At 36.7% G+C, this 14,545-nt stretch overlaps 1 protein-coding gene across 1 annotated transcript in view; it reads right to left on the reverse strand.

Moving 5' to 3' along the window:
- Window positions 1-14,545, reverse strand: part of LOC113066136 (retinal-specific ATP-binding cassette transporter-like) — a 32,422-nt gene that overhangs the window by 12,475 nt on the left and 5,402 nt on the right. Inside the window, exons 7-20 of the mRNA XM_026237813.1 lie at window positions 12,912-13,109; window positions 10,578-10,667; window positions 8,224-8,464; window positions 7,989-8,128; window positions 6,217-6,333; window positions 5,898-6,095; window positions 4,352-4,557; window positions 4,090-4,266; window positions 3,679-3,901; window positions 2,573-2,794; window positions 2,223-2,427; window positions 2,062-2,142; window positions 1,778-1,990; window positions 18-195 (exon numbers count right to left, since the gene is read on the reverse strand). Of these exons, the coding sequence (XP_026093598.1) occupies window positions 18-195; window positions 1,778-1,990; window positions 2,062-2,142; window positions 2,223-2,427; window positions 2,573-2,794; window positions 3,679-3,901; window positions 4,090-4,266; window positions 4,352-4,557; window positions 5,898-6,095; window positions 6,217-6,333; window positions 7,989-8,128; window positions 8,224-8,464; window positions 10,578-10,667; window positions 12,912-13,109 (2,489 nt within the window). The remainder of the gene's footprint in view (window positions 1-17; window positions 196-1,777; window positions 1,991-2,061; window positions 2,143-2,222; window positions 2,428-2,572; window positions 2,795-3,678; window positions 3,902-4,089; window positions 4,267-4,351; window positions 4,558-5,897; window positions 6,096-6,216; window positions 6,334-7,988; window positions 8,129-8,223; window positions 8,465-10,577; window positions 10,668-12,911; window positions 13,110-14,545) is intronic.

Genomic DNA, 14,545 nt, shown 5'->3' on the forward strand with positions numbered 1-14,545 from the left:
GGGATTTGGATACATACATAGTAGTGGTTTTTCCTGCACCGTTGTGGCCAAGGAAAGCAGTGATCTGACCCTCGTAGAAGGTGATACTCAGACCATCCACAGCAGGTCTACAACTGCCGCTGAACATCTTATACAGGTTCTCCACACAAACTCCAACCACCAAACCTGATGGCTCAGACTCGAAAAAGAGCCTCCCTGGAGACAAGAATCAGAGATTTAAAAGATATTAAGATATTATATGTTATACAGAATGTTATACAAAAGACATCTGAGATCCTTAGGAAATCAAATAACGTCACGTGGATTACAGATGTATAGTAAATGTGTGTAGATATTTTAAGCAACTGTTAAAAAGTCATTAAACTTTTACTAAATCTACTTAAAACATGACAGAGATAGAGAGAGATTAAGTGCCTAAATTAAAACTAATATATATATATATATATATATATATATATATATATATATATATATATATATATATATATATATACATATATATATATATATATATATACATACACAAACATTAAATATGTAAAATAAAAATAATATAAATTAAATAAATATGAATATAAAACAACACAAAACAAAGAAACCCTTAAATAACTGTTTTTCTTGATTAAAACCATGGTCAATTTTTGTTAGGAAACAGTGTGTCAACACACTGATTCGTGAGTCGAAAGGAATGTCATTGTCACAGTAATGGACTAAACATCTCTAATGTCTCTAATATCCATTAACCAACAATAAGACAAACAGAAACCAGCATTCCAACCTGTCAGCCAAGCAAACACACACAAGGCCGCCGGCTTCCCACAAAGGGCACAGACAAAAGTGTATTTGTTCATCATGTGTGATTATACTAATGTACACGTGTGCTCGTGCACACATACCTGGCGCCACCTTATACAGTGTGCTTGAACTTAAGACAGAGCGCTGGCAAGTGCTGATGGATAACGCCAGTGAAACTAAGACTGCAGTAATTATTCCCATGGGGCTCCATCAGTTCAAAGCCAAAGAAACCTGCTGGATGCCTGCGCTCTAGTCAAGCAGATAAGCCTGGTTAGCTCTCCGAATACATCTGATGGGATCTTTTCCAGGAGTAAGAAGTGAAACACCACCTTCCTGTTTGTTGTAATAGGTTCCTTGACAAAATACTGTTGAATTAGAGGTTTCCCCTGAAATTAAAGTCCACTGGATCACTGCCATTTCAAAAGAAATATTCTCCTACTTCACCCACAATATATATGAATTTACAAGTAAAGTAAATGAGTCTGAGTGTTTTTCCTCCATTTCTGTCACTTGATGGACTTTTGGTTCCTTGCCAGTCTCCTCTGGATAACTTAAGGTTATTGATTTGACGGCACTGGCAATATCAGATTGAGCTGAATAATGACGGTATTGTCTTATGTAGAGCTGCTTAATATCTGAATCAAATTAGTTTCATAATTGATTAATTTTGCAACATCAATAGTTAATTTAACATTTTACTTGCATGAACTGAACAGAATTTGGATTTGCCTCATGAGGCGATGAAGTTTGCATCTCTGATTCTGTTGTTTTCCTGTTTATTACTGTGAAGCTGGTTTGCACATTTAAAACGGTCTCCCAGTCTGACTAAACTGGTGTTCAGCTGGTCAGTTTATATGGATTAGCTGACCTAGACTTCATCAAACCAGGCTAACTATAGGCCTGAGGAACAAGATAAGACCAGCAAACTCCCTTGGGCTAGTTACAGTTGTTGTTGTTCTTTTCAATAGCATTTACAACCCACTTGATGAGTCTGTGCTCGTGCTTTTGTTGGTCGTCTCCTCTTCATCAAGCCTCTCTTGTTTTTTCTCTTCCTCTAGTTTCTCCCGTATGTCTTTATGTTTGCAGGACCCTTGTGGCTCTGGAGGTTTTTCGGGTGCTATGTGGTTGGCTTGGTCATCAGAATGATTCACCAGATTATTAAAACCAGGTTTCTCCACTGCTGGCTTTCCAGGATCTGTGTAAAGAAAGATTTGTTGATCAAAAAAGCTCATGCCGTCACTTATAATAAGACAAAAAGTCACTCACCCTGTTTTAGAGGCTCAGGTCGGTTCAACCAATAAGAAGGCTGGATTGGAAAGTAAAAAGGCCGACCAATACCATACTGCCCTGATGATAAACACAAGTTATGTCACTTACGATCCAATTTAATTTTATTATCAAATAAACCTGAATATGCAGTAGTTTACCTGGGAAGACATTATCGAGGTACCATGCAAGAACACCATAAAGTACTGTATCCACTGCCATCATGATAATTGAGATGAAGAAGGAGAACTCGTCCCCCTCGAAAAGGCTGGTCTGGATGTTATCCCACTGTAGACCGAGACCTTGCTCCTCGTAACGGGATAGGTACTCCGTCCCAAAGCCAAAAGCCACCTGGGACATCAGGCTCTGAATCACAATAAACAATCTTAAATGCACAATATCAAACATTATCACAGAGTTTTCTCAGTGAAAGAGAGCATTATCAAATTTATAATGTATATTGTATATTATTTGTTCAGATTCTATAGGGGAGTGTTATCATGTGACATACCGCCATGATTTTCATATCTTTGGTGATGCGGTCCTGCCAGGTGAAGCAGACGATATGCGGCAGGTACAGAGTGAAGAAAACGATTCCACTGCAGGCTGCCGCCAGGTTAGCCTTATTGAAAAAAATGCTCATGAGGAAGCACTGCATGATGGTTGCTGTGTTAAAAGTAAGCAGGAATAGGAAGAGGATGATAGGATTGCTGTAGTTCAGCACTTTTCCTCCCTGTGAGAAAAAAAAAAAAAAAATGTTCTTTAATATTCAAGTACAAGTAACAGTGTTGGCTTATTGACAAAGCCACATACTGATCTTCTTTTTTAGATTACTCTTCTGCATAACATGCTAAAAAACATGCTAGTTTTAATGCTAGCCAATTAAAACATGGGCTAAAACATGTTAGCATTGTGTTAAGACAAGCTAGTAATGTGCTCAAAGTTGTTATTAATGAGCTGGAACATGCAAATATAAGCGAACATCATCTCAAAACAGGTTTAAAACAGGTTAGCAACATGCTAAAGCATGTTAGCCACATATTAAAACAATTCTGGAAACTTAAAATCAAGTTATTGCTAGCTGTTTTTTCTTACTCCTGCTATATAATCATCAAACCATCAAATCATCCTAGTTTATTCTTGTGATAGCAAATCTGAATCTTCAGCATCAAATCTTCCTTCATATATATTTCTGATTTGCTCCTCAATAAACATTTCTTGTTATTATTAGTGTTGAAAACAGTTGGACTGGCTAATATTTTTGTGGAAACGGCGATACTTTTTTTTTTTTTCTTTGATTAATGGAAAGAAAGAACACCAGTTATGTGAAAAGAAAGCTTTTGAAGGGGAGGCTATGGTTAAACTGTTAGATAATCAAATATAATTTATGATGGTTGCCACAAGAGGTGTATAGTATAGTGATCTAAAAATAGAAAATCTAACTTGTAAATTTTGCTAATAATACTTTACAGGGAGAGCACCCATTATAGTGGTGAGAGTTCATAGAACTGGAACCAACCACAATTCTACTGAAAGAAACACACACAACACACTCGTTTACTGATCTTATGTGATCTTGCTTGCTGGTTTTAAGGTGTTTTGCATACCATCTCTTACCATGATAATTAGAGTAATCAGGGCAGTGCTGGAGGCCATCATGAAGAACGTGTCGATGAACCATGTGCACCAGAGCACACGGTTAGTGACGCCCATGGCCTTCAGAGTCTCTTTCAACCTCATCTCCTTCTCCAGCACAATACTCTTCACTGTCATAGAGACAGAATAGACCCAGGCCAACACCATGAAGATCGGAAAGCAGCGGTTCAGAGTTAGCATGAAACTGTGGCATGTGTTGTCAATGAGGAGAAGAAGGTAGATCATTGATTAGAGAAGACTAATTAGAGAAAACTAATTTATGTGTCTAAAACATGGATGCAACAATATTCAGATTCTTCATATATCAGTATGGTCCCCATGTATCATGCATCCCTATCTACAAATGTAAAAAATACTGAGTGTGAAACTCACAGATCATCCACATAACAGGGATAAGGCATCTGCTGGAGGTAGACTCCTAACGGCCATTGCTTCCCTGTGTGGGTCTTTATTATTCCATGTTCTATCATGTCCTGCAGGTAGGCAAATCCTCCCCATATATACCGCAGATCATCCATGGGATCAGCTCTAGGCCCTGGATCCCAGTATCTGATCATAGGAGAGGATATACAGTAAAACAAATACAAAGAAAATCAAGATCTGTGGCATGGCTCAGCACTGGTTACAGACAGACCTGTCTTTGATCTTATTAGTTCGCTCCACGAGATCAATGTCCATGCGGATCTTGAATTTAACATGAGGGGGCACCTTGGTGGTCCAGGAGTACATGTCAACAAATACCAGCCCTGCCCAAAACTTGCTCTCCCCAAGAAGGTCCAGCGCTCGATGGGTCAACTGGTCCTCATAAGAAATAGGGGAGAACTTGTCCAGAACCAGACACTGCAAATACACGGGACATATGAATGATTGTATTTATAACTGGTTAAAAACAAAATCAACCTATTAATTCCGTGAATTAAATATTCCTGAAACAACCTGATGGAAAATTACTAACAATATCTCGTTTACAGTTCAGTTCCAGACTGTCAAACTCAGTCAGATCAAGCCGTTCCGCTAGTTTAGATCTGCATCAGAATTCAGCACAAAACTACTATCTGAAAAGACTTAATTGAATTGTTTGCTGTTAAGATGGTGGGAGTCTATTTGATATTCTTGGAGACATTGTTCTCCATGTGGCTGGTATGCACTGCCATAAAACAGCCTGTGCTTCCTCTTTGTGTGGGCAGAGTAGACTGACAGCTGTATCGAATTGGACTCATTCGTTGGGTTTCTCTGTCACTTCTCAAGTCCTGTTAGCTGAGACAAGGACTAAACGGTTTAGATAGCAGAGTTCCTGCTCTCACTGGCACAGGCTGCCTTAAGCTCACCCTCATTTGTATTGAAGGCATTCCGCATTGAACTCTACCTTTAAATAGCTCTCCCACACTGGCAAACTCTCAGTGAGAAATTTAAACTTTTCTTTGTTCTACTTGACATCAGACATCAGGTAGAGCCGGTTGAGAGGGACCGGCTGCTTTTCACCCTATGGCTTCTGAACTTGATAATTGTTCTAAAAAAAAAAAATTCAAGCATACTGCTGACTGCAGACTGGGCCGCATATACTGTATACTGCAAACTAATTATGTGTGTGTGTTTCAGGGTCACTTTTTTTTTTATTCAGCAGGGATGCATTCAATTGATCAAAAGAAAGAAAAAAACATTTACAATGTTAGAAATAAATGCTGCTCTTTTAAATTTTCTATCCATCAAAGAGTTCTGAAAATGTCCATGGCTTCCACAAAAATATTAAGAAAAGCATAAGAATATTAAAACAATTAAAAAAAAAAGAATCAGCATATTAGAATGATATCTAGAAGATCATGTGGCACCGAAGACTGGAGTAATGACTGCTGAAAATTCAGCTTTGCTGACAGGACTAAATTACATTTTTAGATATATTAAAAAAATATTTTAAATTGTAATAATACTTCACATAATATTACTGTTTTTACTGTATTTTTAATCAAATAAAACCAGCCCTAGTGAGCATAATAAGCATAAAAAAACTTACTCTAAACTTTTGAATGATAAAATAATATTCAACAATCTTCTATGTCATTTATATATTTATTATGTTTATATGATTATTATTTATATATAAAATATTTTTGCAAAATAGTTAAGCAAGATTTCAAGCAGATGTATGTTTTTTTTTTTTTTTTTTTATGCATGAGTGATACCTCTCCGTATCGGTTTATAAGGCGAATAACTTTGTCAGTCATGTTAAAGATGTTCCGCCAGTCAAAGTTAGGCATGTCCTGGGCTCGATCCTCATCAGGGCCGTTGTGCAGGAAGTTAAGGATGTGTTGGCCAGTGAATGGAGTGTCTTTGAGTCCTTTGTTGATATAATCCATCACGGTGGGATTTCTGATGGAGTCCTGAGATATAATACAAAAATGTACTGGAACTGAAACCTTGCATGAAATATTCAGCTACAAGAGAAACAATCTCATGTTTTGGTGCCATCTTTTCAAAGAAAGTTTAAGACGCAGTGTTTACCCGAAGCATGTTCATCTGTACACCATCCTGAAAGAAGCTCCACACCTGTGGGCCCACCTCCTCCCAGGCCCGACCCATGTTCCTCAGTCTTTCTAACTCCTCAAAGGTGGTGTTTGCCTGAATAAACACACACAAACACACAAACGTTCAAAAGTCTAGATGCATTCAAATAAAAGCAGGCCAGAACAAATGAAACAAATCTGTTTGTTCAGCATTCAATGGCACAGTAACAATAAAGGGAGGACAATGCTCAGGTGGTGGCAAACGCATTGAGTTTGACCACAGAATGACAGAATTCCCACCAGGAGCAGTTTACACAGTCCCACTGAGAGCCCTGCTGCATAAACAGAGAAACTGAAGCCCTCTAAAGCTGATCTGATGGGACCACAGCCATGGCCCATTGCCCAGGGCAAGCATGTCCACACCGGAGCTCTATCCCAGGGGCAAAGGCCTCACATCCCTCCTTCCCTTTCTCTTTTGGTCTTTCAATTTTAATTTCTTTCTTTTCTTTTTTTTGCTACTACTTTTTCAAAAAAGAGGCACAAAGGAAAGATTGACACAGAGCTGGAGGTCCCATGGACAGCATGGTTTAGTGGTTAAAAGATCTGAGCTGGTGCATGAAAAGTTGTAAGTTTGAACCCCATTAAGTTTGATTCATAAGTTAACACCATCATGAGTTTGTTCAAAAACACAATATCGAACTGCTCAAATGTGACTAACCCTCTAAGTAAAATTACAGAACTGTAAGTTGCTGTTGATAAGACCATGAAAAAAAAAAGGAATATAATTTATTGCATTTAATTTCATTTTCACTTGCTTGGCTGATGTCATGAAGTTATTTTTCATTATATATCAACTTTGCACCATGGGTGTAATACTATAGCAATACTTATTATAGTATAACATTTTAATACTTTAATTTAAAAAAGATGGATTGATCAAAAGTGGCAGATGTTATAAATACATTTATAATGATACAAAAGAAATGCTGTTTTATTGAACTTTCTATTGATCAAAGAATCCCCAAAAAAGTTACCACAATTTCTACAGAAATATTAAGCAGCAAAAGCTGTTTAAAGCATTGATGATGATAAGAATAATAAGCATTATTAATTAATGAGTACCAGTAATTACTTATAATAAAAGATCATGAGACACTGAAGACTGTGAAGTCATCTTTGCCATCACAGGAATCATTTATATTTTGAAATATATTACATTTAAAAAGTGCTCTTTTAAAGTGTAATAATATCTCACAAAATAGCAACATCTTACTGTATTTTTAATCAAATAAATGCAGCCTTGGTGAGCATAAGAACATTTCAAAAACATATTTAAGTGATAATGCCAAACACACACAAAAGCGATTTACATGGCATTTAACCTATATATTTCATTGGTTTGCTAGCGCCTTGGTGTTGCTAAAACCATTCTGTACTGTTTGAGATACAGGAAAGCTAAGGATAAACTATTAGTGGTAAAAAAATATAACTAATTTACAAAGCATTCAGCCGAAAAAAACCTGCAGTCCTGCTTACATAGGAATTTAAGGGAGCGAAATCCAATCAGCTGTGTTGTGTGTTCTAAAGTGCTCCTAAAGCTCACGTAGCCTCTATGAGGTTTCGTCAGACCTGCATTATTTCCTCTCTGGCTAACCTGCTGAGACGTCTGCTGCAACGTGCTGATTTCTCTGAGATTAGCTGTTGCATCAATACACTCATCTGCTGTTGTTCCAGGTGTGCATGTAGTCAAAAAAGAGCTTGTTCTCTTACGTTTTTAATGATCTGTCTGACAGCAGGGGAATCAGGAGCGTACAGGATTTTGCCCATCAGGAAAGGCTTGACTGAACTCCACACAATCCTTGTGACTGGATTGGACTCCAAATCCTTAATGAGGTCATTACAGAACGGAGCTGAAAGAAATATGGAGTTATGAGAAACATGAGAATATTCTCCCCTACATTTTTCGTATTCATCAGACGAAGTCTATGTACAGTACAGTACTCACTGGCCGTGTGATCATAGTTGTACTTCCCCTCTCCCCGTGTGCTGTTGATGCCCAAAAAGGCTTTGTAGTTGTTGTCCTCGTACCAGTTGAAGGAGGTGACCCTGGAAAAGGCCCCTTCTGTGTAGCCACAGAACAAGCTGGAGGTGGAAGCCAAGAGTTGGCTGAAAGATGGGGATTCATGGGACTGAAGCAGCGGAGAAACCACTTGCAACAGATATTGAGAGCTTGGTCTTTCAAACAGCTGTTGAGAAAACAATAAGTTTTTAAAGGGATAGTTCACCCAAATATAAAAATTCTGTCATTAATTAATAACCCTCATGTCGTTACAAACCCGTAAACCTTTGTTCAGCGTTTGATAAGACACTCTTCATAAACATGTACCGTATTTTCCGGACTATAAGTCACACTTTTTTTCATAGTTTGGCTGGTCCTGCAACTTATAGTCAGGTGCGACTTATTTATAAAAATTTACTTGAGATGAACATTGAGAAATGAAACAAGAGAAAACATTTCAGTCTACAGCTGCCAGAGGGTGAATGTTTTCAGTGGTTCTTTGTTATAAATAAATTCGACTTATAGTCCAGTGCGACTTATATATGTTCTTTTTTCCTCATCATGACGTATTTTTGGACTGATGCGACTTATACTCAGGTGCGACTTATAGTCTGAAAATACGGTATGTCTTTTACTTCACGAAAAAGAAGAAATTGTTATTTATTTATTTTTTTTTATTTTTTGCGCACTAAAAGTATTCTATAGCTTCATAAAATTATGGTTGAATCACTGACGTCACATGGACTTCTTTAATTATGTTCTTACAACCTTGAAGTGTCAGTTATATTGCTGTCTATGGAGGGTCAGAAATTGCTTGGATTTCATCAAAAATACCTTAATTTGTATTCCGAAGATGAACGAAGATCTTACGGGTTTGGAATGACATGAGAATGAGTAATTAATGATAGAATATCATTTTTGGGTCAACTAAATCTTCAGAAAATTCAGAATATTGTGCTCCCAATGAGTATTCTGATGTTTTAGTCACATTTAGTTAATGAATGTCATCACATTAGTTGATAAAAATTATTTTTTATTCCAGTTTTAAAGCACAAAATCACATTTCAAAATGCATGTTCTGTTAATGAAATCCATGTCTTCTACATAATGTGGCATGCTGTCTACATACACAGCTGTTTAGTATCAGAATTCAGTATTCATTAATGAATCACTCTTTTGATCTGATCGGACAAACAGTTTTGCAAAAAGTTATGAAATTGTTTGCTATTCAGTTTAATTAATTAGGGCGGTCCACTCACACACTGAATCATTTGGAGTGGTTTCTCACACTTGTAAGACAAACAGAACGAAAATAGTGCTAGATGAAGTGTATTAGTGTATTAACTACAATCAATTTTAGAAAACAAAACTTCCAAATGTCTTCAATTGTTTGTTAATGACAAAACAGCTCTTTATTGCAGATAAAGATTATTTATATATATTTGTTTCCAAAACAGTATATAAAAAAAAGTATCAAAATATGGGCACACTTTTTTGCTGGCGGGTCTTTGCTCCAATACTGATGAAAGGCTAGAAATGCCCCTAATATATGGAATATGAATTACAAATCAGTCATGGAGTCAAAGAGCAAACCAAACCTTTTGGCACCAAACTAAAATCCCTCTGGGTGGGAAAGTCCATTAGCTTAAACTAAAACACATCAAAGCCTACAGATACAGGGCAGATAATCTAAGCCTCTGGTGTCCATTATACTACAGCAGGTGAAGAGAGAGAGAAAACAGCATCTAGAGAATATCTATTGATTCATACAAACACCTTCAAAATGCATATTTGTTTCCACACAAGCTTATAAAAAGAGTATTTTTGGAAACGGGAGACTTTAAGTTCCTAGAGATTTTCATCACGTAGGTCTCTGCACATCTGGCATGATGTGAACATGATGGAAAAGGAATTCGGAAAATGAGTAACTGGCGTCGGGATCCCTCTCAGCCGGGTGACAGACAAAAGACCAGCCACACTGACAGGAAGTCCCTCACTGTAGAGCTGCAGGCAAACTTGCTTCATTCAACCATCAGACACTGATGTCAACTGTCTGTGAGGTGTTTCCTTTCTTTTTCAGCAGGGTATAAAATGCCCTCACCCCTGTGAACTAACCAAATATGAACCTCAGGTTTATTTACTTGACAATCTGACTGAGGAGCAGCTGAAATTAGTTTTCCGCAGACACGGGAATGATATCTCCATATCCGTAGTATGCATGCGTAAAAACCCAGCTGGAGGAAACGTGATTTCCTGATTGCTAAAAATACAGCTGAAGTTTTGAAGGGCCTCATACGCACCGCTTTCAGCTTCTCAGACACGGCAGGCAGAAGTCGGGCCCAGAAGTGCAGGTCGAGTCCATTGGAGTAGTTATCAAGAACTAGAGGAAGCTGTGAATGAGAAGAGAGAAGGAAAAGAGACCATCTATAGTAGTCATATTGATCGATGCCATAGATGTACAGTCCATTCAATACATTCACAGTCCTAATATCATTACCAGCAAGTTTTTAGGATTGTTTTAGTCAATTTTAGTCAATTGTTTTTAATGTTTTGTGAGTCAACAACTAGTTCAATTTTTTTTAATTAAGAGTCCTTTAAGTATAATAATAAAAAAATATAATGCTATGTGTATTTTTGCTGTGCAATTTTTACTGATTATTGTTAGAAATATTTTGAGATGAACACCTGAAAAATAATATTAAAATGCGAATATCAAATATGTCACATCAGGCTTATGACATTCCATATGTTGTAATGATCATTTGAAGACTTTTTTTTGTGTGTGTAAAGGTTAAATTATATTACACAAATATTCAATTACTTTACATATACATATATTTATTTAGGGTTAAGTTACAAAATATAATGTCTGAATTTTACATGCAAGTGAACATTAGCAATAATAAACAAACAGTAATTAAACAAAAAAAAATAGTGTTTTAGTTACATTTATGTATAAAATGTATGTATAAAATAAATGTTGAGTGTAAAACTTTTAACATTTTAACTCTGTTCTAATCAATTTAGCTGAAGTTGCAAAGCAAGGTTTGGGAAATGCGTGTTGCTCATATCCTGTCTTCGGAGATGCAAAACTTCCAGAAATACAGTTCCCAGGAACTGTATCCAAGCTACTTTACAATGGATCAGGATGGACCAGATTCAGGAAATGGCATGTGTGTGTCACAGAAGCGACCTCAAACATCAGACATCCTTCCTATCAGTTTCGCTTAAGAACGGACTTCTAACATGTTTTATATTGTTCCAGCCATCAGTGTTTGTATGTAGGTCAATATAATAAGAGTAGCATTATGCTACTAACACAATGGTTTTGGATAAAAGACTACCAAGTGAATCCATAGTTATTTTGTTCATGTAAATATCTGTTCTGATGGGGAAGGATAAAGTTTGGTCTTCAATACTCTTCAGACTCTCTGTATTATTATTTAAAGCTCTTATATGAATTAGTCCAGCAGAATTGTGTTGACTGTAATCTAATTACTGAAATAGGCCAAGTCGCTTCGCTCCACTGATCGGGTGACTCAGGATAACGCCCCTCTGTCCTCTCCCTACACTCATTCTCAAACCATTAACTATCAAGAAAGACCAGGAAGGGTGTGTGGGGGATTTTGTTATTAACTTTACACAAATTCAGGACCTTTGATCAAACAGGAAGTACAAAAACCAGCACTCACTGTTGCTATGATAATTCTTCCTGTTTTCAGTTTCATTTACAAATGACTGAATTTGGAATAATAAAATGAGAATAAAAGCCTTTAATCAATCATCAGTCTTCCTGTTTTCGGTTTCACTTACAAATTACAGAATTTTGAATAATAAAGTGCCACAATCAATCATCAATCTTTTTTCAGTTTCACTTTCAAATGACTGAATTTGGAATAAATAAATGATTATAATAAAAGTAAACTAAAATTAAATGAAAGCATAGAAAGAGTTTTTAAAATCAAAAATACATTTTGATGTTTTTTAACGTTTTTAAATATGGGTTTCTAGTATTTTACATTGTTTATAAGGCCAAATATAAGAATTCTTAAGTAAAACATTATTGAAGCATTAAATAAAACCCAAAACTAAAGAAAAAAGATCTCTATATTTATTTAGAATTTAAAATGTTATAACTTTATTCAGTTTCTTTATATTTCCTACTCGCTGAAAGGCGCAGGTAGCTAAATATGGCATTTTTTCTATAATGAGTTTTAAGTTCACTTGAAGCTGTTACTTTTTAAGTGTAATAAATGTTACAATTAATAGCTCTTAATTATATCAACTGTAATGTTGAATGGCTAGTCAATGGTTAAATAAAATATTTAACTAAAGAAAAATATTTTCCAAAGACATCAGTAGTACTGGTATCAGTGATACTTACCTTCAGATATCTAAAAAAGATGCTATTAAACTTTATATATATATATATATATATATATATATATATATATATATATATATATATATATATATACATACATACATACATACTGTCTTTGTTGGTTCTACATTCATTTGAAGATCGAATGTGAAATTATTGCAACATAGAATTAAAAAAAAAAAAAACTTGATTTGTGATTAATCACGATTAATTTCAGATTTAATTTGATTGAGTGTATTAGTAAACTGACCAAGCGGAAAAGTTTGAAGAAGTCAAGATTGGCGTAGAATTTGTCCTCAATGATCTGGAGACGCTGCGGCGTGAGAACACACATGGCATTGTGCACGGAATACAGGCCCCAACGGCTCGGGAAAATAAGGCACCGCTCAAGAAGAGTCTGACTGCAGACGATGTCCTTCAGACGGAGATCAGGAACTCCATATGCAAACTGAGAGAGAGAGAGTGACAGTTTAGGAGGTGAGGGGAATTAAACATTCAGCAGTAGTAAAATATTTCTGGAATACAAAAAAATAGACAGTAAAGAGTGATGAATAAAATACCAAACCTAAAATACCTATAATTTGCTATTAAGCTTAAGTGTTGTTTTAGCAACACTTACGCTCACTTGATCACATGACTGCACTGCTGAAAAAGAGACACCAATGCTATTACAGTAGCATCAAGGCTAATATGTCTCCTTCACACTTGAGAAACTATGCTTTAAATCCTAAATGTGTTTCTTTGCCTCAGCAAGGAGATGCGCACTTGGATGAAACATGGATGCAAGCCATGACTTCAAATCAGTGTGCAAAAACCCAACTGGAAAACCTCCAGCTTCATGCATCCAGCTTTCTTTCTTTCTGTGTTCTTCTCTCACTCTCTGTTTCATTGGTAGCTAAGGACTTATCCAACCAGAACATTCCATCTTCCTCGGTACGCCCCTGCTGGCGGACTGGCAGCACCTCTGAGAAAGCCTTCAACATGCCTTGCATTCCTCTCCCTTACATTTCCATATGAAAGTGACTCGGACCCTGATGTTCTTGTGTTCATACTATCACTTCCTCTAGATGAGCTCCTCTCTTTGACCACAGCGCTGCTTTCAGGATCAAAGCAGACACAGTTTCATGTAGACCACCATCCATGCTTTGAATGCACTGAAAAAAACCCCCACAAAGAATCTCGGGGCTGGGTAACATGAGGGCCAGGTTTGAGTCGGTCTGAGTCCAGGCCAGGTTCAGAGTCATTCTGCTTTAGGTTGGGGGTCTGATTACTCGCAGGGCCCTGGGATGACAAATATATACATCACAAAGGGTCCGTACAGAGAGCTGAGAAATCCAAACATGCAATCTGATGCTGAACAAACAGCACTTGAAAACCGGCCAAGATTCTCCCAGTCTCAAACAGAGACATTCAAGTCCACCAACAAAGTCTATTTACATGCATAAAAAGCTGATTTTTTTTCTCTCTGAAACAAAGTCAATCTGCTTATCATTAAAGGGACAGTTCACCCAAAAATGAAAATTAGATGTTTATCTGCTTACCCCCAAGTCATCCGAGATGTATGTTACTTCAGTAGAAAATAAATGAGGATTTTTGGCTTCAGTCGTTCACTATCTACAATCTCAATTAGGAGTGTCAATGCTCCACTTGACAGAAAGGTTGCGGTAATGCACTTTTAAGTCTGCGATCTGCCATAAAGCAAGAAGAAGAAGAATGCCTCAAACGCTTGCTGCTGTGAAGCACGTTCACAAGAGGTCTAACAGTTCGAACACTGTGTGAATCTGAGGTAAAAAAAAATAAAAATAAAGAAAAACATAAATACTGTACAGTTTCTTGCACAGACCAATCATTTTGTGTCTTTACACATCACTGTATCGTTACGAA

Source organism: Carassius auratus, chromosome 49, assembly GCF_003368295.1.
Source record: "Carassius auratus strain Wakin chromosome 49, ASM336829v1, whole genome shotgun sequence".
Taxonomy (NCBI): Eukaryota; Metazoa; Chordata; class Actinopteri; order Cypriniformes; family Cyprinidae; genus Carassius; species Carassius auratus.